This window comes from Lonchura striata, chromosome 3, assembly GCF_046129695.1.
Source record: "Lonchura striata isolate bLonStr1 chromosome 3, bLonStr1.mat, whole genome shotgun sequence".
NCBI lineage: Eukaryota > Metazoa > Chordata > Aves > Passeriformes > Estrildidae > Lonchura > Lonchura striata.
In genome coordinates this window covers 69,265,874-69,293,044 of record NC_134605.1, presented here as the reverse complement: position 1 = coordinate 69,293,044, position 27,171 = coordinate 69,265,874, and the positions used below count along the sequence as shown (strand labels likewise).

Here is a 27,171-nt window from a genome sequence, read left to right as displayed (position 1 = left end):
ACAATTCTCCCAGCCATTAAAAATGTAGCTCAGGTAATTTGAAAGACAGAAATAATTTCTGTATAAGCGTGTGAATATATATACATACATGCACAAACATATTTTTATTATATATAAAGGTCTATAAAATAGTCCTCATTAGATTTGTCTTTCACATGATCTTCCTCAGTGTCTCCTCAATCCTATGTAAGCTTTCGGGCTATGTGATATAAATGAAACTGATCTCTCAAATGGAAAAATTAAGAATATATATGGGTAGTGCATAACCTATTACAAGTTGCTCTTAGGAAAATAGTACTTTGCTAGATAGTACTTGTAGTCTCACCCCTGCAATAGCTCCCTCCAGAGCTTCAGCATATATTTGAGGTGACATTGTATCTTCAGAGAATGACACACTTTTCATGGCTTCTACCATGGCTTGAACTTCTGGGTGGTCAGCAGTTATCTCCGGTATTTCTAACAACATAGATATTTTTTAAATGCACTTGACATAGAAATTAGAAATTAGGACTTAAATAAAGCATTATATCATAACTTCAGCACAGCAGTCATTTTTAAGCAATACACAATTGCTCTGAGAAAGAAACAAACACCCAGTTCTGAATGCAGATGCAGAGTGAGTCTCATAAACTAAGATTTTGGTTTGCTCTCTCAGTATAAAAACCACAACCTTTTTAACTGTACAATATTTTCCACTTCTAAGCTAAATATGTTTCAATATGAACAGAATAACATTTCTGTACTAGAACAATCAGGCACTTACAGCATGCTAGAGAATTTCCTTTGATTTGATTTTCCTTTGGGTCCTAAATCAAAAGGTTTACCAACCTAATTTTTCAATCAATACAAATTTTAGATCAAGGCAGTGTATTTTAAACAATAAAGTAGCCTGCATTCCCTATGATGTGCAAAGAATTAACATTTGATCCACATTTCTTTATTAATTGCTTGCATAACAACTATAATTATTTAACAGCTTTTTAAGGAACACTCACAGTTAACTTACAATTAATTTGATAAAATTTGGTGAAGAACTGTTTTAGCCAACTGCAGTATCTACCGTGAGTATAATTTGGAAAAAATGCCATATTTACTTTCTGTATTTATGTCAAGATTTTTCATATATTGCATTGATACTTTTTACATGCACAAAGGTACACATTTATCAGGTTACTTTTGCCAAGTTACAAGGTGCCTAGAAAAGCGGCAGCATCTTAATAATTTCCATTCTGCAAAAAATCTCAATGCAGCCCAAACCCAAACATCTCCCTATCTATTAAAAAAGTCTGAAACAATCTTATGCTACAACAAGATACGTAAGGGAAAATACATCCTCTGTTTGTACATCAGTTTTGCAATAAAATTTTAAATTAGGATTAATTTCTCATTAATTCTAATAGGATTAACATCCCTGTCCTCAAAAGTATTTGCATAGTCAGGAATCTGGAATGTACCACTGTTAAACTGTTTCAATTTTGGTGCCATAGCTCATCATTATTCTTACTGCAATGCCAATGATTTTTTATCACTGTCAGCACCAGTTTTGCAGCACTAGAGGAATACCCTGACCTCTTGTTAGATGTATCTGCCCATGAGAAAGTCAAACACAATTCCTTGCTGAGATAAATAAGGCCAAATGGCCCCATTGTCCATTGGAACCATAACTAGAGCTAACTATAAAAAGGCAATTCTAATTCAACAGAGTATTTTTGCTTCAAAAGAAATCAATTTGAAAAGCCTCCATTGAACTTCCTCGGAAAAAAATACAAACTTTGTTTAAAAGATACTAAAATAACATATTATTTTCACCTTTGCAATATATTGAATTTGTCAAGCTGCAGAAAACTAGGCTGCTTAAGAAGTCTAAATGTGACTAGAGCTGGAGTGATTTATAAATGTACCATCTGCAGCATACTTGGAAGGTTGCTTCAAAGTGAAAAATCTGTATATTGTGGATTCACATCAGTCCAGCTGACAAGCTGCTTTTTTGATGAGAATTTAATTTTTGCAGAGATTTAATGTGTCAGAAAGTCATTAAAATGAATGTTTTAAACCAGAGTCAGTCAGAACAAATTTCTTCTTTCAGCTCAGAGTTCAGTAAACTCTTTTTGACATGGCCCTCAAATTCAAAGGATTTGTATATATATGTAAAAAAAGTGAATTTTACTATGATATTCCCTTCACTGCATATTCTTTTAGTTCATATTTAATGCACAGCAATCATAAAAACTTCTGCAACTTTTTCAAGTCAAAGTGACAGCAACTGCTTCAGTTAAATAACATAAAGCATGTAAGACAGCTTCAAAGACCACAGAACAGCTTACTCACCTGATTCTTCTGATTGTTCTTCTGATCCCAATCTATTTTTCACTGCTGCTATAGCCTTTTCTACTGCATCCTTTTGCAATTCCTCAGTGTTTTTTTCTCTTGATTCTTTATATTGTTGAACGAGTTTGTCCATATCAAGAACCTAGTGGAATGATTTGAAAAAATACAAATATCACAGAAGCCAAATATATTATCTGATCCAACTTCTATAAAATAAAACAATTTTAGAAAAGCTCTGCAGATTTCAGAAAAATTTACATGTAATGCAAGTGCAGGATTGGTTTTTTTTTAAAAAAGAAATGATTTTAAATTTGCATTTATATTTAATTATCTTAGATACAGAAGTTATTAATATATTTTAATACTAAGACAACTGCAACGTAAGACGGTATATAAAAGTATTCTTGATCTGTAGCTACTTTTATTAAAAAAATGAATTTCACTAAAATCCTGTTTCCTTTGTAATCCCTATTTTGTAATGTGAATGATAGTAACATGACAAGAATGTGCTGATTGCCAAGCCCCAGCTGATACTCTGCTACCTAAGACATTTATGAACCTACCTTTCCTTTATAATTGTTTGCAATTAGATTACAAATAGTAGTTCTTCCAGAGAATGGAGGACCAAATACGAATACTTTACAAGGAGAAACTGGCATTGGAGGTAAGAGGTAAGGCCGTGGATTCAGCATAAATTTTTTCAATGCCTCTTGGCATGACAGTACGTACATTTTACCTAGAAAACTTAAAACAGAAGAGAAGCTAGTAGATATAGACATCTCATAATATAGATATGAATATTAACAGTGTCAAATGACACTAACCTGACAGCAAACTCTGGGTCTCCAATTACAATGTCCCCTTCTTTTAGAGCCACGGGACACACTTGTCCCCACCTGCTCCTACGCCATCGGTATCTGGGTGCTATCAGCTTGTAAGATGACAGAGCCCGGAAAAGTTCATCCTGTTTATTAAAACAGCAATAATTGCAAGTGTAATTTTTGTCTGAAGCTACATATATGCCTTTTGATGGAAAATAAGCAAACTTAAAAAGAAAAACCACATTATGTTTTTTTAAACATTTAAATAAAAATTATTTATTTCAGAATTGTAGGACAATTTAAAAGAGAAATTACTTCATTTTTCAGGTCTGTTTAAAATAAATAGTACTTAAAATAGTTCCTGTATGCTTTACTTATTATTTTAGATGTTTAAAATTATAGAGCCATTTATTGAAGACAACAGAAAACGGCTAAGATTTCCTCTAAAGGGTTTGAAAAAAGGACCATTATCTGCATCAGGGAATAGCAATATTAAAATATCTATTTCAGCCATGCAGAAATATGATAGGAATACATTTAATAGCCTTTTTACAGAATGTGAATAGTGAGGGAATCCTAAAGTCATGGTGACACTAAATTCAGAATAGTATGGACAAGTGCTGGCTGTGAGGAGCTGCAGAAGAACTTTAAGAACCAACAAAAGCAGGCATTAAAATAGCAGTTTTACACAGAAAGTTATGTGTTTTCACTGACTGTGACTACTCAGAAATAGATCCCTCTGTGAAAGCATTTTTTCAATGCCCAAGAGCAGTCAGAAAACCAACTTGAATGTTAGGAACATTGAGCAAAGAGAGAATAGATGATAAAGGTTTAAGTTTACATTGTTTAAATATTGCCCTTGTCTTTACTGCAATGGGCTTTCTGCTGCCCTAATCTCAGAAAGGACAGAGCAAAATCAGATAAGTTTCAGAAAAAGGTAGTATAACTGATTCATCCCATAACAAGCTTGTTGTGTAAGAAGGAATAAAATTATACAGACTGGAATTCTTCAGTATAGCTATGTAAAGAGCAGGATAGAAATCTGAAATAAAGGGCAGATGTAAAGAACCAAACTATCCACTGACTTTTGCATACTGGAGGACACTGAGCTAAAAGGTTCGACACAAAGGGAAGCAATTCTGTGCATAATGTTCAGTTACAATGCAGAACTCTTTGCCCTGAATACTGTGATTACACACAAACTAAAACTAAAACAAACGAACTAACTAAATAATAAATACAGATGACCTCTGACACAGAAAGTCTTTCACTTGTGAATTTGTTAAGAACTGAGAAAATAGAAAAGTGAAGGGAGAGGTATTTCTCTGAAAATGTGGGGTCTCCCCATTACACTTCAATCCATATATTCAAAGTTTTGTTTCAGAAATAGGAAAGATGATTGCAACTAAATATAGGTGATGACGTTAATGCAAAAGTTCTGGTTTTCAGGTTTATTTTGAAGGGACACAAATTATAATTGCTACAATTCAGCAAAATTCAGCAGTTTCTAATGAATTACAAGAAAATAGGACTAATGTAATTTCAGTTAGGCAGAATGTTGCTATATTTGGATTAGCATGTTGATTCTTATTCAGGAAAAGATAAGAGTCAGTTGCTGAGATTGTTATCCTTTGACTAAAGTTTCTTTATTTCTTTGGAAGGAATTAATTTTTCCTCTATTACTAAAACAAACATTTTGCTTGAAGTTTTATTATAATCAATACCTGTTTTTTTTGGAAATGACAGGTTTTTTATTTTCATACTTTTTAAGTGGATTTCAGTCCCAGAATGGCCTTAAATTCTCATTTCTGAAAGGTCAATGCTTACAAATGCTCTTACTGCATGGTAAAACAAACTGTTTCACTGTTGTGAAACAAAGATGCTCTAATATAAAGCTTACAGCAGAAAAGTCATTCTAGTTATTACAAACAGTCACACTTTAGAAAAGCACAATTACATTTTGCTTTCCCTCCAGCGTTTCTTCTTCTTCTTGTTCACTTTGGAGTCTGATTACAGGAGCTGCATTTTGAACTTCCATAGACTCAAGTCGGCCTACCACTGTCTGAAAAGAAAATAAGTCTTGATTTAATGCCAGTGTGGGAATAGGAAAAACAGAAGCTTCCACAGACACTGAAGGATTTGATCTGCAGCCTTAGAAGAAGCTAAGATTGATGTAAAAATACAATACACAGATATTAAGCAGAAAAATCATAAAATTCTATTTCTATAGTTGTAGGTGAGGATATTCTTTAAATAAGTGAGAAACTGTACTGGAAAGATGGTGAAGGGTTTTTAATGTAAGGGTGTTGTTGTATAGAGTAGAAATTATAATAGAAGCATATATGTGCCTGTGAGTTAGAAGTCCATTGGATAAAAGTATCTGCAGTGCAGTAGAAGTAAGTAAAGGTGATAGGTTAGAAAAGCAAAATAAATTCTGTGGCAACTGTCTATTGGTTTAGAAAGTTATATATTGCCTTGTAATGAAGAAACTTGTGACTACTCTTGAGCTATAGCTGAAAGCTTGCTCCTTTAAAATCTCATGGCTTCTGAGATTAATGTTTAACAAGTAATAAATCATTCTTAGCTTGAAAATAGTCCCATCCTCTCATCTCTAGCAATGACAATGATAAATCAAAACTGCTTTTGTCTTCAGAAGGGACCCTAAAATCTATTTAAAATTGTAACTTATTATTTATGTAATGGCTACATAAACACCAAGGCCCAGTTTCTAAGTCAGACTCCATGCTAGTTATTGAGCTGAGTTTTAAGAAGCTATTTGGTAGATACAGGCAGCCCAAAAGGCCAAATCACAGCCTTTCTGTCTCCTCATTATGCTGTGAATCCCAAGCCTACTAAAGGACAAGATGATGAAGGTTCTCTCAAGGCAGGGCAAGTACCCAGAGGACCTCCAATTGGAAAAAGAGGGAAATCTCTTTGGGAAATCAGATTATATACATTCATAAGCAATACAACTTTGCATAGTTTATTTTGAAAGGTATTTAAACCAAATGTCTACCAATGAGAATCAGATTCTATTAAGTTTATTTGAAGTGTTTCCTGAATGTAATATTGATTGAATGCAAGTATTCTTGAAAGAAAAAAGCAAATTCTGTCATGTTTGGGCTAGTTTTATTATAGGCCTTTGCCTTACTTGTAGGTAAAATTGTTGGAATCATAACATAACTTGATTGCATTTACTATAACTTTTGTGTTGTAATGTTCACAAATGGATCATAAATGAGGAAATTGTATGTTCTAATACTGCAAAATTACTGGGGTTTTCCCATAGGACCATTCTTCGTAGAGTTAATACACTGAAATAATTAACTTACAGAATTATAATAATACAATTTATTTCAAACAGAGGAGAAAATGCAGGAGAAGTTCACTTCCTACCTTGTCAAAAACAATCTCCTACCTAATTTTCAACCCCATACTCTAGGTTCTGATTTGAAACAACTTTTAGTTGTGAGGCAGAAGATAAAATTATTTATCTTCAAAATTTACCATTTTAAGTTTTTTAAAAGGGAGAACAAGTTGCTCTGTTACAAGATAAAAATCTAGACACAAGCACTCAGCAGAATTCTTACAAGAATCAAGGGCCTTCTATTACATTGCAAAACAATATCAAATTAATAAAAATTATATTCCATTATAAAAAATATATTTTAGACACAAGTATCAAATAAACCAGTTTTTTAAATATATCATACCAAAAATTTTTAATTTCTCATTATATTTTACATTAATATGGATCAGGAAAAGCACTGAAACCAGATGGCCATAATACAAAAGTTTGTAGTTTGCCTGAAAATATTCTCATGTAACATATTTGCAAGCCTGGGAGCAAAGCAGTGAATCTTACAACTAAGAGAGGAAGGAAAGCAAGTATTTCAAAAGCCATGTTTTCTAATTAATGAAAATGCATTCTAGTAAATGAATGCATTTTAAACACAACTTAAAATTTTACCAACAGGAAAACAATCCACGGAACTGAGAAATTATTTTCTAGTGGAGGTTAACTTAGCTGGTGCATAGTTTACTTACCTCCAAGACATTATCTGGTTGCTGACTTCCATCCACTTCAATAAGATATCGACAATCCTGGTAAGCCAGCAATCCCTATTAAAGAACATGACAGTCAATTGAGTATAGTTAATCAGATAAAGACACTGAGGCTCATTCTCTTCCTATACATATCAAAGCTTGGACTCCCGGGAACTTCAGCAAAATCAAGATTCATTGCATTAATGGTTTGTTTATAAAATCTTCTGGAGATTAACTTTTATTTGATGACAGATAAATACAGAGATAATTCCAAAACTGCAGTTACAATGGGTTTAGATGTCTTAGCTCAAATGCAAGAGGGCTAAAAAAATATCAAGATAGAGTAACATTTTGTGTATGAATTCAACTTTTAATTGTCTAACTACCTTAATTCTTTGCTGGAAAATGAAGACAATCTCAATTAATACATTTCTCAGAAATGCCAGTCATGAGTCCAATGTTTTAATTCTAGTCCTGACTCCCAATTCCTTTAAAATTTGGACCATATATTTTACTTTTCTCGTTTTAAATTTTCACACTACAAATAATGTCTTAGACTAAAAAAACTAGACCATGTTGGCTGTTAATGCCTCTCTCTGAGGACTGAGAACACTCACACCATTCCTGACAAATGCTGGTCTAACCTCAAGCCTAAAAAAGCCTATTGAAGGTGACTTTACATCTTTGCAGGTAATCTGTTCCAGTTCTTCACTGCATTTATGGTCAGAGCTCATTTCCTGGCTCATTTCATCTAGTCTGTCTTCTACACTGTAAACTAAATCATCTGCTCTATCTTTGGTTGAAATAGATAATAACTAATTAATTCTTTCTAATACTCCTGTAAAGAGAGGATAATAGTTGGTATTTATATACAGTGGTCTTACAGTTTTATTAGTACATTCATAGTATTTGAGTTTAAACAATAGCATCGCATTTATTGACTTAGTTTTGACTAACTAAATCCCCACAAATTGTCTGAAGTACTGAGGTCTAGCCTATTATTTCACATGTTGTAGTTGTTCATTAGTTTTCCTTCCTCACTGCAGTATTTATTTAATCCCAACAATTTATGAGGACATCAAAGTGTGTTCTCCAAAGTTCATTCTACCTATCTTCCTATCAGTGCAAACTGCACACCTTATAAGTTTTTTGTTTGAATTTCAATTTCATAATCTCAATCTCTGCCTGGGCCAATTGATAAAACCTTATATTCTTTTAATGTATTAGTGGACCACAAAGCATCTTAACCAATTTATTCATTGCTAGTGAATCCTAAATGAACCCTACCAACTAGTGGAATGTGTTGAAACTGTTGAAGGTGTGGTATACAACCTAAAGTAATTTAATCTAAACAACTTTCCATTAGCTCACTTATAAGAAATCCATGTGAGATTATGTAATGATTAAAGATACCATATTTTTTTGTTTTCCCCTTCACAGCAGTAACAAGTTTGTTACTCTAGCAAAGACCATAACACTAGTTTGACACAATTTTATCTATAGGTTTAACTAATCCATAGGGAAATTGAAAGGTATAAACAGTAATTGTCAAATGGGCATTAAACATGCAGGATTTTTCAATTGCTTGTACTAAGAGATTAAAAACAAAAAAGAAAAAAAAAAAGAACCCGAAAAAACCCAACAAAACAAAAAACATACAGTAAAAATGTATGGTTTTTTAAACTTTTCTGAACACAACAGGGAAAGAAAATGTTATAGCTTTAGAAATTAAGTAAGTGGTAAAACAAACTAATGGGCTAATTGCTGTGTATATAAATCTGCAGGCAATGAAGCAGGTGAGAAAGAATCTATCAGAGTGGAAGACAATGGATGCGGATTACATATGGGATTGCATTCTAGAAAGGACTCTGGTAACAGCAATGAAAAAATGGAGCCCTCAAACATCTCACTTACTAGCATTTGTGGTGGCAGGTATGGTTTCACTTTCAAAAGTCAAAGCTGACAACTTTATCTTTACTGTATAGTAGAAACAACACCTACAGATGACAATTTTGTATCTCTGATTTAAAAACAAATTTCAGAAACTGGAGATATGTTGTAGCATGACCACATCAATACAACAAATCTCAAAATAAAAAAACAATGAAAACTGTGCAAGATATTTTTTAAATGTTTTGTTGTGCATAATCATATTACTTTGCTTTTTCTTACTTCTAAAGGAGGAAGCATTATATCCTTGTATATTCCAATTCTTTTCTCTGCATTTTCAAGAAAATCTTCAGGTCGCTGCACTAATTGATGAAAAGATTCTAATTTCTTATGTGGACTTTCTCCAGTCTGCAAAACAAAATTTCAAGACAGAGAAATAATGTATTAAAATAATTTTTGTCTTCACTCAAATTTAAATAAAGTAGCTTTGGATAGTATTGCAATGAGTATTACTCCAGTGACTGCTGACCACAATCCTATTCTGATGAAGTGTAATTTCTATGAATGGAGAGCAGTGTGCCTAGAACTTGTCTTGGTAAGTTTCTGGCCCCTATTATAAAAATTTGACCTGCATTCAAATTTATTACTTTCATGGAAAAAAAGAAAATCCATTTGTAATAGTCTAACATTAAAACCAGAAAACAAATTAGTGTCCTGCAAGTATTAGCAAAAGGTTGCTACAATAAGCAAAAATTAAGAACTCTTTTGTTTGTCTAGATGAAAAATAGGCAGTGTAGAGCCACCCTTCTCCTTCTGATACGCACTTTTAACTTTTGGTAAGAAACAGATCAGTGACTTTTGAGTCAAAGACTGAGTCCAGGTTAAGCTATACAATGATCAACATTTGTTGTCATTTAAACCTACTGTTTAGGTGTTACCCCACATCTCTTAAAGCTGGGCAGAAATGGAATTAAGATTAAATTTGAGCAAAATAAATTCATTACATAGTCCAGTGATATTTTAGATCAGAATTTTTTCTGCTTTGTCTAAAGTACATTGCACTATTTTGCACTGTTTACAAAATAGCAATATTTACCTCTGCTTCTTCTCCTTCTTCATCCTGCCCTTCACCTTCTTCATAGTTTTCTTCATCCTGAGCTTTCTCTTTCTTACGCTTGTCAGTAACTTTAGGATCCCACTGGCTCCTCTGATATATCACCCCTGAATCAGGGTTTTGCCTTTGTCCTGATATTCTTTGGCATAACTCATAATCTGGACACTAGCAAGGAAAAATTAAAAAGAAAATGTGTTTATTGTTCTGCTATAACATCTTTTTCTTGGAGAGACAAAATTTCTCTAAATTGGTCTACTAATAACAATATTTCATTATTGCCACAGTTATATAGAATCTCCCTTCTTGCTTTGTTTTTGATCTAATGAAAATAGTTACAATTCTAACATATCTGTGAAAAAGCTTCAATCCACTGAAATCAAAAGCAAAGTTATGTCTTTGACTTTGGGGCAAGGATTTTAAATGCATGTAGTTTCAGTCCTTTTCCTGGAGGAGACAGTGTGACTACCTGAAGTCAAGAATTTTTCTTTCTAGTTTATTTAGTATCACTGTTCTATTCGTATTGTTGCATGTGTATCTATACAACACATATGCTCAGCAACGGGGATTTCTCACTACATAGCATTAAAACAAAGAATGACTTTCTGAAAAAGTCAAATCTTCCTGAAAAGCAGGACAAAAATATGTTTGGTGATGTTTTAGGATCTTTCTGAGACCACAGAAAAAAGGTTTGAAGTAGGCATTCACCAACTTACATTATGCATGTTCAAGCAAATGAAATCTTAAAAGTATAGTACTAAAACAAATACTGAGTTAAATCTGCAAAGTGATAGAGCAGGTCCATACCCAGAGGCTTAGCATCTGACAAAAGACACAGATATGCCAACTAGAATCAAAATCCCAATGAGCATGCAGCACACCACCAGAGGCTGACTATTCAGAGCTGTCTCAGCAGCCCATTCTGCACATTCAAAGTAGAAGACAAAAATAATCTAGTTGATTATAAATAAAACGTTGCTAGAGGAAGGGCCTGAAAGTGTGTTCATGACATACAGTTATTTTGTTGGATGGAGTCTGGCACAATTCAGTGTGGGCCAGCTAGAATCCTCCCCAGTGAACAGCAGGGCACAATCTGGAGAATGGCACAGGCCTTGGGCATTTCCCTGTGGACAGTTTGGGCACTGCCACCCCATTCTGACTAACAAGACAGCTTAACAGTGTTTGGCCAAAGCAGTTAGCCTGATGTCTGAAGAGTCACTCTTGCTTGTTTTGTTTACTAACATGGATGTAGCAAGGAAGTCCATTCTTCTAAGTCACATTGAGAAAGTCCTCTAAATCCCACATTAGCAATGGTTTATGTTTCTCTGGTTATATCAGAGTCATTTTTGTAAAATATCTGGTATGTCACATCACTGCTCATGAAGAAATTGAGATTTGTAAACAAGATGAATTAATAATGAGATAGTTTCACAATTAGTGACTGAAAATAAAACTATTTACTTTCTAACTTCCATATGTGAGAAGTTTCTTCCTGCATTACACAAGTGGCAGATGTACATGTGTCCAAAATCCCATAGTAATTAAAAGTTTCTCTTTCTTGAAAACCTGTATCTTCTAATTGGTGAAGGTGCAAAAACTGTAACTGCTGCTGAAGTTTTAGGACATGTTAATTATTTTAACTTAGCAATGCTTATAATGGAACAAACCAGTGAAACTCTATTTCAATATAAAAGAGAAGAATTTATCATCCCTCAATAAATTCTATACTCAAGTATACAGAGGAAAATATTACATTTAGCATGCATAACATTTGAGTCCACTAATAATTAGGAAAAATACTAGGAAGTTATTGAAGATGACATTACCTTGATGTTAATCAGGAAATCTGGTTTTAATTTTAGATTAATTATTTTCTCTATTTGTTGTGGAACAGTCATGTATTCCTCTGAGAGAGAAGGAAATCCAGTAAGAACATAACCTGCCAAATACATTTAATTGAACATATTTTCAGAGGGTTTGTAAATTATAGAGTTATTTATACTCATCTTCTTTAAACAATACATATAGTGGTACAATTTTAAACCATGTATGTGACACAGCACTGCTAAAAAAAAATGTGCACCCATGTTTGCTACAAATGAAATACAGACAAAAGCAGTGTTTTCAGCTTTATAGAGTACTCTCAACATCTGTTAACTCAAAAACATGTAGACATTAAAGACTATATTCACACTACCTGCTTTATGTGCCTAGCTCATATTTTACTGTCTAAAAAGTAACAAGCTTTCAGTGACCAGTTTTGCCACTAAAAGACTTTATAAAAGACACTGTAAAGAGTAGCCACTGTATGATTTAAAGAATTTAAACTAGGAGTCTAAGTTTTTTACACAACCTTTAAATTTTTGGCTTCTAATGAAGGGACTCTGAACCACTCTCCTGCCTCTCAAACAGAGGCAATATGCACACAGTATGCACATGGATCATTTGAAAAGCATCTGTTCACTCAGGATTCCTAGTGCTGAGTCCTGTTTGGTAAACACATGTTGGCTAGACATGACAAGCAGAGTGGTAATAATATGTTTTCCTAGTAATACAGTGCTCAGCCCCATGGATGAACTTGTGGCTTCAAGCTCCTAGGGAAGTACTGTAACTACTGATGGCTGTATGCATGCAGTAAGAACTACTGAATAGAAACAAAATCAATATTCATGTGGTAGGATGAGACTAAACAAAAATCAGGTGAATGTTTTTAGCCAAATAATGAGAATATTTCCTTAGAGAAACTGTACATGCTTAGAATTTTATGTGATAACATTTAAATGCAAGTCTGGGCAGCACAAAAATGTGGCAGCAGTCTCTGAAAGAGGTGTTAGAAGACTCCTACTTCTTTGGGAAGCTACTATTCATAGAGGCAAGAGAAGAAGAGATAAGCAAGGGATAGTAAAACATACAGCCATTCCACTAGGAAATTAAAATCCTGGATTCTAAACTGTAGATACCTTTAGAGAATTCTAACTGGCAGCAAGGTGTGACGAACGTGCGCAGTCTCTGCCTATCAACACATCCCAGGTAACAACAGCTGATGTGAGGGAAATGGTAGTGTAACATGGGAACCCATTCTCTGAGAGAGCATTTACCCCCAAATCAATAATGTGAAGAGACTAAAAATCATGAAGTATACCTAAGGTAACTATCAACTAGATCAAAAAGTAACCAGGGAATTAACCAAGAAGCTTTTGAGACACACTGATTGTGTGTACATTTAAAATTTTGCATTTTTCAAACACTAAAAGTAAAAATATCCAACCTTTCATACAACAGTTTCTAAAATCTTTAATGAATAATTTAGTGTAAATTGACTGATTAGTTCCTGCTGAAAACCTACTTATGCTTCCCAAGAATTTGTTAAGATAGTAGCTGATAAACAAAAAGTTATTAGAAATACTAAAGCAAAAATTGGTTTTGGAGGTCAGTTCTACTTGGCAGGAAAAATAATGAGGATGTTGGTTATTCTATTCCTTGCTACTTTGGGGCATGTGTAATGCAGAAAGTGTCTTGGCTACAAGAACCAAACTTTACTCAACTTCACAGTTGTGTTTAGAGTGCTCCTCTGTGATACAAACACCTTCAGACTAACTCAAGGAGGGGAACTCCAGTAACACAGAAGCCTCTTCATGCATTTACAAAGTCCTCACATATGTATTAAGAGACTGGCATTTCTGCTGCTACCTCTCCAAGCAGTTGTGTCCTTTTAAAAAAATTTCTTCCCCGTTCTCTTTTCAGAGCAGTAGAAACTAACACTGACACTACACCTGTCTCTCTCCTATAGTAGAAATTTCAAATATAAGTGAAAACAAGAAAAAGAAACTACATTTTCTTTTTACTTCCTTTCCTCTTGGCAGTACATTTGTTTTCTCATCAGGGAAGCAGGTTCAGACACTAGCAAGATCTGCAGCACTCATTGTGACAGCCTCAATTAACAAAATCTTTCCTCAAATAGAAGAATTATAGCCACTACCATTACTATTCTCATCCATCCTACTCTGTGTGACAAAATGCAAAGGGAATAAACAATTTGGAAAGAGAAAAAAAAAAGCCTTAATACTTTGCATTTTCAGTTATTTGTTTTCCTTCTTTTTCATTAATTAAAATGCTTAAAATGTTTTTGCCAGTGGATTTTTGTTATGTTGTTGTTATAGAAGTATTGAAGAATAAAATACCTATATTTTAAATCCTAAGCTTCTTCTGAACAGATAATATTGTCAAATTAAGAGTCATATCAACACGTAAAATTTCGGAAAAATTATTTTCTCAAAATCTACACAACACAGGACCAGTATGACACTTCCTGTTCACCCATACTGGTAAATTAATCCGTAAACACACTTTCAGTTTATTGATATTCCATAACCTGAAGAGCATGAGAAAAAGTTAGAATCATATTTGAGAACCAATAGATGTAAAATGGATGTAAAATTACAGGTAGTACACTCTAAGAAGTTTAGGCTATAAATACACTTACCATAATGAGCAACTTCTGGTGACTCATTAATCATCTGCAGAATCATTTTTGTCACCAGTTCCTCAGGAATACTTTGACCTTGACAAAGCAATTTTTGACACTAGGGTAAAATGCAAAGCATAGTATTTTATAGCAAGTGTTTGTCAAAAATTTGACAAAACTTACTAGAAGATTAGACCTTTACCTTAAGTCCATATCCTGTTCTTTGTTGAATATTCGTTTGAATTACTTCTGAAGCTAAGGAAGCATATCAAACGTAAGAAAAATAATTAACACAAAATATTTTCTAAATCAACTTGTATCTGCATATACATATATACATATACATACACACACAGGAGGATGTATGTGTGCTCCAAGCAACCATTCAAACCATTTTTGAATTAAAAGCAATTATATTTAGGGCCATTATTATACTTTGCCCACCCAGAACCTGGTGCCTTATAACAAGGACTGGGTAGGTGTTTCTCCCTACAATTTAACCCTGCATATACTACACAGAAATACACAACAGCAGTTTTGCAGGATTATCTGAACTACTGATTTAAATTCAATCAGCTTTACTGCCTTGTAATCCAGAGATGATTATTTGAGCTCAAACACTTTTTAAATTTAAAAACCAAGATTTAGAAGAACTGTTTAGACCTACAAAAACATCTACTTAAAGAAAAATGACATCCATAAAGTTCAAAGACTGCCCTATGACTCTGTGGATAGTGACATCATACTAGAATGACCCAGGAAGTCTTTCACACTTCTGTATGAATTAAATAATCAGACATTTTATAAAAGTTTTTAAGAGTGACTTTTAAGGCTACATCTATATTACTAAAAAACCAGGCCAGGGAAAAGTCCCGAAGCCAGGTGACCCATGCCTATACAGCCCTAATCTTTCTTCTCAAAACACAGTTGCTGTTTTCCAGCTGTTCCTACTAGGAATGATGACTGTTGCTCATCCTTCCTTTCATACTATGGATAGGTGTTTGGGAGAACAATATTTGCCATGAGCCAAAATTGAGCCAGGGATTGTACTAATTAACAATACAGGCAACTGAAAGTCAGCAATCTGTGTGTACCCTGGTTCTGTTTTACGTATGAGTATTGACATATTCACTGGATAAATGAATAGAAAACATTGTGTCATTAAAAAGTTTGCAAACACCTTTCCTATTCAATAATGTTCTGTCTTGGATTATTTTTAACCCAGCACAGGACAGATGTTGATACAACAAAGCAAGTTCAGCAGAGGACACCAAAACCATCAGAAGAATTAACAGTCTAGGAGAGGCCAAAAGAACCGACCTTGTCCAGCCTGGAGGACACTAGACAGCTTTTACTGCTATCTAAAACTACTTATTGGGAGGTCACAAAGACAGGCCCATGGTCACCACAGAAGTGCAGTTAGGATAAGAGGCAATAGACATGAATAGGAACATAAGATATTCATATGGGGCAATTGCGAAGCAATTTTTCATCAAGAAGGCAGCCAAACATTGTGAAGTGTTTCTCTAGGAGGAGGTGGAATCCATCCTTGGAGATATTCCAGATTGAACTGAGCCCTCTCTAGCTGACCCTGCTTTGAGAGGAATGTTGGACTCAAGTCATCTTTGGAGGTCCTTTCTGTATGAAATTTTTCATGTTTATGTGTGCTGAATTTCTTTGTTTCTTCCTTTTTTGATGTAGAAAATGAAAAAAATTTGCTAGCATAAGTAAAAGTGTGTACACATGTGTGCATTCACTAGCTAAAACAAGATTAAAAGAAATATCATTAACAAAACAAGAAAGGAGTAATTCCCTGAATTAGAAATAAGGCTTAAAACCACAGTAACTAATATTTAGATTTGTTGCTAAGAAAGGCTTTCTAATGGCAGATTGTTACTGAGATAGACTGCCTAGAATTTTTTTTTAAACTAATTTGATGAACATTTGTCAGTACTGATTTAAATACATTCAAACAGAGTAGACTGGCTCAAGAACATTCCCGAAGTCCCTTCTGATTTTGGCCTGATGTATGTTTTGGACCAGGTATTAATTTTTGTTCGTTGTTATACAATACTATGGTATAAAAATTCTATATATACCTAAGTCAAAAAGCACTTTATTAAAAGTGATTTTTACCATGTTACAGTTCTAAATCTCTAAAAGAAGTAAAGGAATTTCATTTGATAAATAACTCTGTTTCCTGGAGTATATCCACTCATATTGGACACAGCACAAACAGAAAGGAAAGAGCCTCCTATTTTTTCAGTCTGCACTCTTTGGAGTTGAATGTGAAAAAGAAGGGTCACATGAACCCCCAACAGGATTGGGAATAGAATTTATGATTTAAAAAAAAACCCACAGTGATTTTCCTACACCTTTCAATAACTAAAAGATCATGATCAGTAATTTTATTTCTGGTAAAATGCTAACTTGGTCCTTATCAGAAGTGTTTGCTGCAATCATAAACATGCCCTTCGAATTACAGGGAACAGTGAGGGTATTCTAAACCAAAAGCTATTGTGAAGCCAAAGCAATGTTCCAAATATAGCATATGTTTACCTTCTATGAAAATGCAGTTCCATCTCTGTGCTAGTTTGCTAGCTAATGTTTTCTTTCCAGAACCCTTAAAATGAAAATTACACTTTTAAAATAAAAAAGAATAAAACTAAACATATAACACAATGAAGAACATATTTTCACATGATAAAAACAACGAAAATCTACCATTGGACTAGGGCCTCTGAGTTATGCATTGGGCAAATACAAAAGACTCTTTTTAATACCATCCTCTACTTCATATTGCCTAGCATTGCTAATATGCTGCTATGTGTCATTATACTGAGTTTATTTCTGAGTAACTGTATCTAAAACTCAGCTATGATTTGATCACAAATTCTTAGGAGAAACTCCTTAGGACTAAAATTTATTCTCTTCAGCCTCAAAGCCAACTATGATGCAAACCTAATCAACCCTTTCTGAGTAGGATACATCAGGATAATATTTTTTTACTAAAACAACAAATGCTTAAAAACCGCCCTTGTTAGTCCACAAATCTGGTTCAATACTGACAAAATCTTTATTATTTACATGAATCCAGAGGAAAACCAGCATCACTGAGAGCTTCTAAGAGTGATTAACTAAATGGGATTTTGCACAACTCACCATCTTCCACCCTTAGGATTGTGCTCTTTTTTTAGAAGGGCATATATGAAGACCTGTTTTGACTGGTTTTTTTTTTTGCCCTCAATAAATTTTGTGATAGAAAATAGCAAAACCCAAACAATAAACTACATTCCCAGTTAAGAGTGTATCAACAAACACTCCAGCCTACTGATACCTTATATCCTACAGGTGTGATCAGAATAGATGTATTTGGCTTTGCTTCAATGGCACTATGTTTTTAATTTAATAGATGTATCTTAAATAGGATAGATACTCTGCACATAAGTCAGATATATAAAAGTTAATACCATGAAAATAAACTATTTCATTTCCTGCTTTCCTTTTTTGGTAAGGTCTGTACAACTTCTGTAGCTTGTTATATTGATGTTAAGCATCTACTGAAGGCAATGGTTGAGAATATGAGAATTTTTTGTGCTGCCTTCCAATGAGCATTTTATGGTGATTTGGTCTATAAAACATGAAGTCACCTTTTTCATGTAAGGTTAAAATTTTGATGTTAATTTAAAACTAAATGAGTTAGTTCACTGTAGTTTTCTGTCGAGCTGAGTGTACTCTTACAAGGGCATATACTCTTTAAGACATGTTATAATGCAAGCTTGTAAAAAAAAAAAAGAACTCCCTTCAACAAACTGAGGCAATAATGCAAATCCACATTTAGGGAGAAAAAAAAAGAAGTCTGAAAAGTTTAGGTTTACAAAACATCAAATTTTCCTAAGTTAAAGAGAACACAAATTAGTTGAGAAAAAGACAGACCTTGAATTATAGTTAAAATGTAGTACAGATCCTGTTATCAGAACACCTTGGTGGATTTTGAATGTTTCCAAATATATAGGATAGAATTTTGTCAAAGTTTTAATATTAAGATCTGTAATACCTCATTGTATGTCTCTAAGTCAGTACATTAACCTGAAGGCTCTTTTACACCAATTTATGTCAAGTTTATTAAAAACTAAAATATTTTAATAGTATTAGTCTGGTTTTGGCTGGGGTAGAGTTCACTTTCTTCACAGTAGCTAGAGTGGGGCTGTATTTTGGATTTGTGCTGAAAAAAGTGTTGATAATACAGAGGTGTTTCTGTTACTACTGAGCAGGGCTTACAAAGAGCCAAGGCCCTTCCTGCTTTCCATTCGACCACACTGGTGAGGAAAATGAGGGTGGATGGAAGCTGGGAGGGAACACAGCTGGGACAGCTGACTCTGACAGACACACAAGGATATTCCAAAGCACATGGTGTCAAGCCCAGCATACAAAGCAGAGAAAGAGAAGGAAAGGGAAGTATTTTTGGAGTGGTAACATTTGTCCTCCCAAGTCACCATGAAGCATGATGGAGCCCTGGTTCCTGGGGATGGCTGAACATCTGTCTGCCCATAGGAAGTGGTGAAGGAATTCCTTGCTCTGCTTTACTCACGTGTATGGCTTTTGACAACTCATGCATTTTATCCCTTTTACCCTTCTGATCCTGTGTCCCACCCCACCAGGGCAAGTGAGTGAGCAAAAGGCTGTGTGGGTTTTGCTTGCTGGCTGGGGTTAAGCCACCACAAAAATAAAAACTATCAATTTTGCCAATATCAAAAGAGAAGAAACGTTTTGAGCAACTTGTAACTTTTAAGTACAGTAATAACATTTTTAATCGCAATTGAATGAAGGCAAAAATTGGTCTCATTAAATGAGACCAGAATTTTAACCATCCTCTGCAGAATTTGAAGAATTGCAAAATCCAAAAAGCAGGTATTTGACCCTTTTGATAGCACTGGTAAGCTAATGTTTTGAAAGGAAGAGTAAAACTGTTAGCAGAATATGCGACAAAAACACGTCTATCAGACATCTTACTGGCTTTCCAAAAACAATTAAGCAAGTGGGCTTGGACAACAGAAAAGATTTTTCAGCTTCATCTTCATCAAAGATGTCTGCAAAGGGCTGAGCTTGTTTTTCCTCTTGTGAAGCCATGTGTTTTCTAAGGCTAGAAGGAAAGGAAGAATTTGTTATAAAGTACAGTAGTTACATGTGTGTAAAATGACCTTAAAATGGAAGTGAATTACAAGGTAAATGGATTTGTAAAAAATAAAGCTTTTATAAGAAGAAAAAACATTCACAGAACACACACAATGCACTCATCAAAAGTGAGAAAATCCACGTATTAAAAACAAAGGACTGTTGGAACAACCCCTGAACAACCACTTCAATGTCACAGCCCCAGCAAAACCCACACACAACCATCCAACCCAGCACAGCCCCACACAACTCCCAGTCAGTTTTCAAGTAAATTTAAAAATTCAACCAAAAAAAATCTACTTCAGGATGAGAATCTGAAAAAGTTTGTCGTGAAACATCAGGCCCAAATGTTCAGACACTCTTGCATTAAACATTTTAATATTAAAAAAAGAAAAAAGCCACTACATGCCAACCAACTCCCCACTGCCCCGACAGAAAACTCACCGGCTGAGCTTTATCTGCTGCTCCCTCCCAAACCTTCACAAGGGCCAATTTCCTAAAAGCCACCACAACCAAAGCAAAGAATTAAACCACACACACACACACACACACACACACACACACACACACACACACACACACACACACACACACACACACACACACACACACACACACACACACACACACACACACACACACACAGGACGATGTTGTCCCGGTGGCAGTCCCCCTCCCGGTGGGAGCCCCGCCGTGCGCGCCCCCGCCGCCCTGCGCGCCCCCGCTGCCCGGGCAACGGCCGCGCCCCGCCCCCCGCGGGAGGGGGAGGCAGAGGCCCCGCCCCACACCGGGGCGCGGGCGGGGCTGCGGAGCTGTTCCTGGTGCTGACCGTGCTCATCCCGCGGGGAGCGGTTCCCGGCGGGAGCAGCGAGTGCGAGTGAGCGCCGCCGCCGCCTCGCCCGCCCAGGTGCCCGGTACCGCCGCAGCCCCCGGTACCGCCGCTGCCCCCGGTACCGCCGCAGCCCCCGGTACCGCCGCTGCCCCCGGTACCGCCGCCGCCCCCGGTACCGCCGCTGCCCCCGGTACCGCCGCTGCCCCCGCTGCCGCCGCGCCCGGAGCCGCCGCTGCCGCGAGGCCGCGCGTGACGCGGCCCCGCGACGCAGGCGCGCTCTCGCGGCCCCTCGCGGGCGCGGCTGCGCGTTGGCGCGGCGGCACTTCCGGGTTCCTTCGGTGCCGGCGGTGTTTCCCCGCTCAGCCCCGGAGTGTTCCTCCCCCGGGTCCGGCTGTGCCCGGGGTGTTCCCCGGCAGCCCCCGCCGCTCTCGCCCCCGCTGCGCCTCGGGGCCGCCATGCCGGTGGCGGCCGCCGCCCCCCTGATCAGCTCCGTGCAGAAGCTGGTGCTGTACGAGACCAGGGCTGTAAGTAGCGTCCCCCCGGCCGCCGCCGTCCGGGGCTGCGGCCGCCGCGCAGCGCGGAGGGGAGGTCCCGCCCCCCGGCTGGGTTCCAGCTTGTCAAAAACTACGCCTTGCCTTTCTTTTGGTGTGTTGGGATCTAGTTCTTTTTGGTCACACTCTCAAAACATCCCAAGAACTGAGAAAAAGAAGGTTTTAAAATCCTTGTTTTCACTGTGTTCTTTGCCTCGTGACTTCAGCGGAGGAGTGGCCTCTGACGGGCAGCCAGCGCGGGGCCCTGCGGTGGGGGTGCTGCCACGGTGGGGCCCCGGCTTGCTCTGTCCTGTGGCTGCTGTCAGGAACACTGCCAGGAGAACAGGGCTCCCCCGTGCCACGGGGACTTAAAACTGGACAGCTGAAGGTGTCCGGAATTAATATTTTAATTAACGATGGCTCAGTGGGTTACCACCTGCACCGACATGTTTGTTGTTGATGACACACTTCATCCCTCATTGTCTGAATGACTGGTGAAACAGTTTTCAAATTTTTAGTCTGACCTCTGGAAGTCAGCTCTTAAAGCTTTTCAGCATTTCTTACGTACTGTTGTAGAAACTATAGGCATGTGTTGTTCACAGTATTTTTTTCTCGTGGCAAAGTGGATTGGAGGTTGGAGTGGTAATTGCTGCTTTAGTCATGTGATGAGCACAGTGTGACTCAGAATCCAATTCTTGGTGTAAATACCACTCTGTTTACCATTCCTTAGCTCCCAATCAAATTTCTTTGTGTTTCATAGTATGTTGGTTTTCTTCACTTGAGGTAGTTTTTGATTGGATTAGGTACCACAGGTTTAAAGGCAACAGCTAGGTCTAGTTTCAAGTTCAGATGTCACCTGTACTGATAACAGAAAGATAATGTATACACTGAAGCTCCTTGGAAACTTCCCAAAATGGTACAGATGCAAGAATGAGTTCAGTATAAATAGAAATCTGACTTCAGCTTTGCTTCTGTCAGAAGCTGATTTGTGCTTTTGTCATAAATCCCCCCTGAACAGCCTAAGAAACAGAGACAGATTAAAGTATGCAAAGTTATTTCTACAAGTACGTTTTAAAAATTAAGGTTACACTCCAAAAAGTCTTTCTAAGGTGTTACTTTTTACCTATGCCTAAATGAATTTTGAAAGCTACCATATTTATCTTTCTCCTTGTTGCTGGTAAAGGCTATTTTTTGTTCTATTTTCAGCTAAATTATTGTTATACATGAGTAGGGCACCAGGCAAATGTGATTTCTGAATCAGGTCCTGCCTTACTCAGTTTAGTTGTTCTTGGCTCACAACTCATGCTACATCTCAGTTAGCTGAGATTTGGCTTCTAGTGACTGGCATGCGTGGATACCTGGCCTGCTTCTCTCTGTTGCTGAGAGACAATGTGCTGTGTGCAGGGCAAATATTGTGCTTTGGAGTTCTGTCAGCTATCTGCCACTCTCTGAGCCTCTCCATCTGATGCTGTTACTTCGGGAGCTACAGTCTTTTACATCTGGCCAGTAGCAGTCTCTGCCTGAATGGATGGGTTTGTCCATGCTGTGCTTTGTTCAGAATTCGGTGAGGGGCAGATCAGCAGTCCTGATCGCTCCAGGAGGCAACATAGTTTTCATCAGCTGTGAAAGGCAGTGGTTTGTGGATGAACATGTGCTGTTTGAAATGTCTCAGCTGCTCAAGGGCATCTCAAAGCTGTTACCTCAGTCACTTCTTGTGAGTGATTAAAATGGATTTTTTTCCCTGAGTAAGGTTTTGTTCTTACTTTTAAAAAGTACAAATCGAAGCACTTCATTGTTTGATACTCAAATTCTAGTGATTTTTTTGAAAGAAAAAATTCAGTAGCAATCATTTTGGTATGATTATTTGAAAAGACTTGCTGCACTTAATAGATGCATGGACTAAGGGATGTTAGAAGGGACTTCCAGAGAACACCAAGTCAAGCCCCCTGCTCCAAGCAGCTTCAACAAGCATATTGCTTAGGGTTGTGTGCAGCTGAGTTTTGAATACCTTCAAACATCCAGATTTTACACCCTCTGCAGACCATTTGCAAGAGTTTGTCTCTCTTACCTGCACTTTCCTGTTACATGGTTTTAGACAGCAGCAAGACGCTGCCAAAGCTTTCTGAAGGCTGAACAAACCTAAACCCAGTTCTCTCAGCCTCTACCAGCACACCACGTGCTGTCATGTGGATCATCTGGAGAGCTCTCTGCTGGAATCACTCTGGTATATCAGTGTCTGTCTTGTATTGGGGAGCCCAAAACTTGACTTCTGGTTTGATCAGTCACTGTTACAATTCATTCAGTGTCATGTTGTGCTGTTGACAAACTTCTCCCCAGGTATCCCTCATGCCATCTCCTTTGCATAAGATCTCACAATCATACAGTTGCCAGCTGTGACAGTCACTTGTACAGCATAAGCATCATCCAAAAATAAAAATTAACAGCTTTCTCCTGTTTCAAGTGCTCTTCTGATTTCCCTAAGGCCATAGACTTGCTAGATCCAGCATGTGGGATTTGGACTTGTGTCAGATACAGGTTAACATGAGACTGTATCCGAAGATTTCTGGTACAAAGAAGGGATTATTTAAGTTATCAGAAGTGGGAGAAACAATGACGTTTACACTGGTCATATAGCTTATTCCTTTCAAACCCCTCTGTATTAAAGCAGGAAGAGATTCAATGGATGCGGAAGTGGAAAAAGTGGAAATCGTTTACAGAGGGTTTCTTTGTTTGGGTTTCAGATAAAAATACAATAGAATAATTGGAGTCAAAGAGGATAGGCTCTGGTAATGTTATTGGAGTCAAATGAGAGACTGCAAGAGGTGAGGAGAACTGAATTTATGGTGTCAATTGAATTAACGGAGAGCAAAATTCTATATTTTCTATTAATGTTTATATTTAGGGTAGTTGTTGAAACATACCTTTTCAACTGATGCTTTGGGTCAATAAATGCCATGGAGATGTTGACTGTATCTCCTGCTTGTTCTAGGAAGTTGAAAGCTTGTTTAGAAATAGTCAGAAAGATGAACTGAAGAAACAGACAGAAAGATGAACTGAAGGTTTTATTTAGATCAATGCCAATTATCTTACCTTTTATACATATATTGATCACTGAAATGCACACCAGAGGGCACTAAAGATATTTGAGCACTATGACTAAAAAAAGACAAAAGATACTTTCCTCTCTTCTTCAGAAGATTGAACTCTTGTGTTTCCACCAGATGAAGCTCGCCTGAAAGCTGTAGGTTAGTTCACTGGAAATTATCATTCCCCTGAGGCAATGTGACATTGAACAAGACAATTTGTGTTGTCTCTATAAAGTTATATCACTTGCCTATCTTTCAGGATATGAGACTTAATTAATAGTATTTTAGTCTAATCAGTCCTTTTACAGTCTTCTTCTCCACAATATCGAGATGACTTGCACAAGCTTATTAATTGAAGTGCCTGGCATAATTACCTGTAGATATTTCTGCCCTTTATTCACCAGAGAAAACTATGGGCATTTGTTTTATTTTAAATGTTGTTTATTCTAATAATAACATTGTAAAGATTTTTATATTAAAATCTCCAAATGTTGCATATTTAATGTTGAAGTTAATCTTCAGCTGAAGTGGTCAGTTTGGAGAAACTTCAATATAAAATATGATTTCACAGAAAAGGCTATAGAATTTTTACTGAATTAGGAAGTGCACTGATTTATATAGATGGGTATCTGACACATTCAAAAAATGTATTGAAAGTAGTGAACAGCCTACTGGGCAACCATTAGTTATCATAATTTTCTAGCTGGAAGTGGCTGTGAAATGTGGTCTCTCTGGAACAGTTTCATTAGCAGAAGACAGCTCCTTTCAGCTGATTCTCCTATTCCCTGTGTATTGGCATTCTGGGAGTGATGGTGATGTGGTGGAACAGTGGATGGAATTGGGACAAGAGGAGGAGTTTGGTACAGCTCAAGAAAACACTATTTCTCTTAGCTGTCTTGCCATACTGCTGGATATATGGCTATAAAGTAGAGAAACTTGATCTACTGGTGTATGTGGGCTCTGAGAGCATTTATGAACAGGGCAGATAGCTGGTGGCATGGCAGAGATGAGAACACCACAGCTTTTCAAGGATATGTGCTATTCAGGCAGCACAAAACTGATGCACCCACTTGATGTGAAAGATGTACCTACAAATGTCTGCCTCAGTTCTGGCAACATGGGTTTTATTTCTTTTGATCTGTCCTGGGTGTCATTATATGATCACTAGAGCAACAGGAGAGAGATACACATACAGATTTGATTTTGGTGTGAATCCACCTTTCTGGATGGGAGGCTTGTGGATAAATGATCACAAATTGGTGTATTTAAAGGTAATGATTCTATGGGGGGAAAAAAAGTATTTATTGTAATGTAACAAAGAGTGAATAAAAATAGGCACTTTCTATTACAAATTTTTATTATTAAAACTGAGTTTGTTATGGCCCTAAAAAAATATTATTCTCTGTTTAAACTAGAAATTTATTTTGGGTACGAATGTACTGAACAAGGGGTGAAAAGAAAGCGAGTAACAAGAACAAGGTTATGAAAAAGGGATCAATAAGTGTTGAGGTAAAAATAAATATACTAAACAGTGAAATGACTGAATATTTTCAAGTCACTCAAGTCAAGGGTAGCACTGTGATTGGAATATAACAAATGGAATATTTAATCCATTCTGAAGTCCTGCATATAGAAAAGTAATTGCAAATTCAAGCAAATGACATAAAACACAGTCTAGACTTAGGAAGATGTTGTCAGATCAACCTGGTTGTATTGCATATTTTAATCTAAAAATTAGATGGCCTTATGTATTTAAATCACATCCTCTATTGAGATGCAGTACCACAATAAAAATCTCTGTTATGGAAGGAAGAAGCATAGTAGAGACATTAGTAGATAAATTAGAGTGGTGTGAATGAGGAATTATCTGATAGGGATGATTTTTTTCAAGTAATGTTTTTAGGACTGATGTACTTAAGCATTTTCATTAATGTTATTAGCTCAAAACAGGGACCAGCTCTGATTAGTCTTTTTAGGTGTTGTAAATAATTAGGATAATCAGAGCACAATAAAGCAAGAAATGATGATGATCCTCAGGAGTAGATAAATAATCTGAAGTATAATGGTGTACTATAGAAGTTCATGCACCTTACAACAGATTACACACCAATGAAAGTTTACTGAGAGTTTATCAGAAGCAGCAGAGGAGAAGGAGGATCTGGGTGTTTTATCTGAGAGAGTGGGAGGATTGAGCTGCTGATGAATTACAGCTCTGAAAAAGAGAGATGTGGTTATTTGGGATATGGTCATTAATGAAAAATACTAATGTATCTTTAGAATAAAATCTTGTATGGTATATTGTGTAGATTTACAGTCTATATTTATTGATTTCTTGAGGTCGGGATTGAAGGCACTGGAGATTTAGTTCATGTTTGGACTCAGGTGTTTATTATTTCTTATCTATGTTACAGTCTCACTACCATGAGTTCAGCAGCGTTTTCATTAGCAAGGCACAAAATGGCTATCTTTTGTTACAAAGTCTTTTAAAATTAAACTATTTAAGAAATGGCACTTAGATTATTTTCACTTTTAACCTAATAAAAGGGATCCCCTGAAGTCTGCAATGCTGACTTTTCTGTCCAATTACAAAACATCACCCAAACCCATTGAGAAGAAGGTAAAAAAGAACAACTTGTCTCTGCTCTAAAACTTTTATCTTGCTTCATACTTATTTTTATATTCTAAAATCCCAAACTCTTAAGTTTTCCACTCTGTGATATTACTGACTAATAACCAACTTCACATCTGTAATCCTAGTCCTATTAATAAATTTTAAAAACCTGTTCTGTGACCTCAGGTCAAATGCAGTGTTCTCCTGTGGATTTGTGCCTTTAAGAACAGAAAGTTTAAAGTTCTCAGCATCCAGGATTCCAACACATATTCATC

At 36.5% G+C, this 27,171-nt stretch overlaps 2 protein-coding genes across 7 annotated transcripts in view; one reads left to right on the top strand and one right to left on the bottom strand.

Annotated features, from left to right (window-relative positions):
• The window catches only part of AK9 (adenylate kinase 9), a 59,031-nt gene extending 38,298 nt beyond the window's left edge, over positions 1 to 20,733 (bottom strand). Inside the window, exons 1-15 of one of the 5 annotated variants that reach the window (XM_077782273.1) lie at positions 20,667 to 20,733; positions 20,282 to 20,333; positions 19,676 to 19,805; positions 17,222 to 17,285; positions 14,865 to 14,917; positions 14,681 to 14,780; positions 12,024 to 12,136; positions 10,183 to 10,365; positions 9,369 to 9,494; positions 7,197 to 7,271; positions 5,107 to 5,211; positions 3,153 to 3,292; positions 2,892 to 3,072; positions 2,329 to 2,470; positions 326 to 456 (exon numbers count right to left, since the gene is read on the bottom strand). In XM_077782273.1, the coding sequence (XP_077638399.1) occupies positions 326 to 456; positions 2,329 to 2,470; positions 2,892 to 3,072; positions 3,153 to 3,292; positions 5,107 to 5,211; positions 7,197 to 7,271; positions 9,369 to 9,494; positions 10,183 to 10,365; positions 12,024 to 12,136; positions 14,681 to 14,780; positions 14,865 to 14,917; positions 17,222 to 17,285; positions 19,676 to 19,792 (1,530 nt within the window). In that variant the 5' untranslated portion in view covers positions 19,793 to 19,805; positions 20,282 to 20,333; positions 20,667 to 20,733. Of the gene's footprint in view, positions 1 to 325; positions 457 to 2,328; positions 2,471 to 2,891; positions 3,073 to 3,152; positions 3,293 to 5,106; positions 5,212 to 7,196; positions 7,272 to 9,368; positions 9,495 to 10,182; positions 10,366 to 12,023; positions 12,137 to 14,680; positions 14,781 to 14,864; positions 14,918 to 17,221; positions 17,286 to 19,675; positions 19,806 to 20,281; positions 20,551 to 20,666 lie in introns of those variants that run through there. The other 4 variants (XR_004148051.2, XM_031504393.2, XM_077782275.1 and 1 more) reach the window with 4 other exon arrangements.
• Positions 20,734 to 21,009: 276 nt separating this feature from the next.
• FIG4 (FIG4 phosphoinositide 5-phosphatase) overlaps positions 21,010 to 27,171 on the top strand; it is a 52,064-nt gene continuing 45,902 nt past the window's right edge. For both annotated transcript variants that reach the window (XM_031504394.2, XM_077782276.1), the window contains exon 1: positions 21,010 to 21,193. In XM_031504394.2, coding sequence (XP_031360254.1) covers positions 21,125 to 21,193 — 69 coding nt within the window. In that variant the 5' untranslated portion in view covers positions 21,010 to 21,124. The remainder of the gene's footprint in view (positions 21,194 to 27,171) is intronic.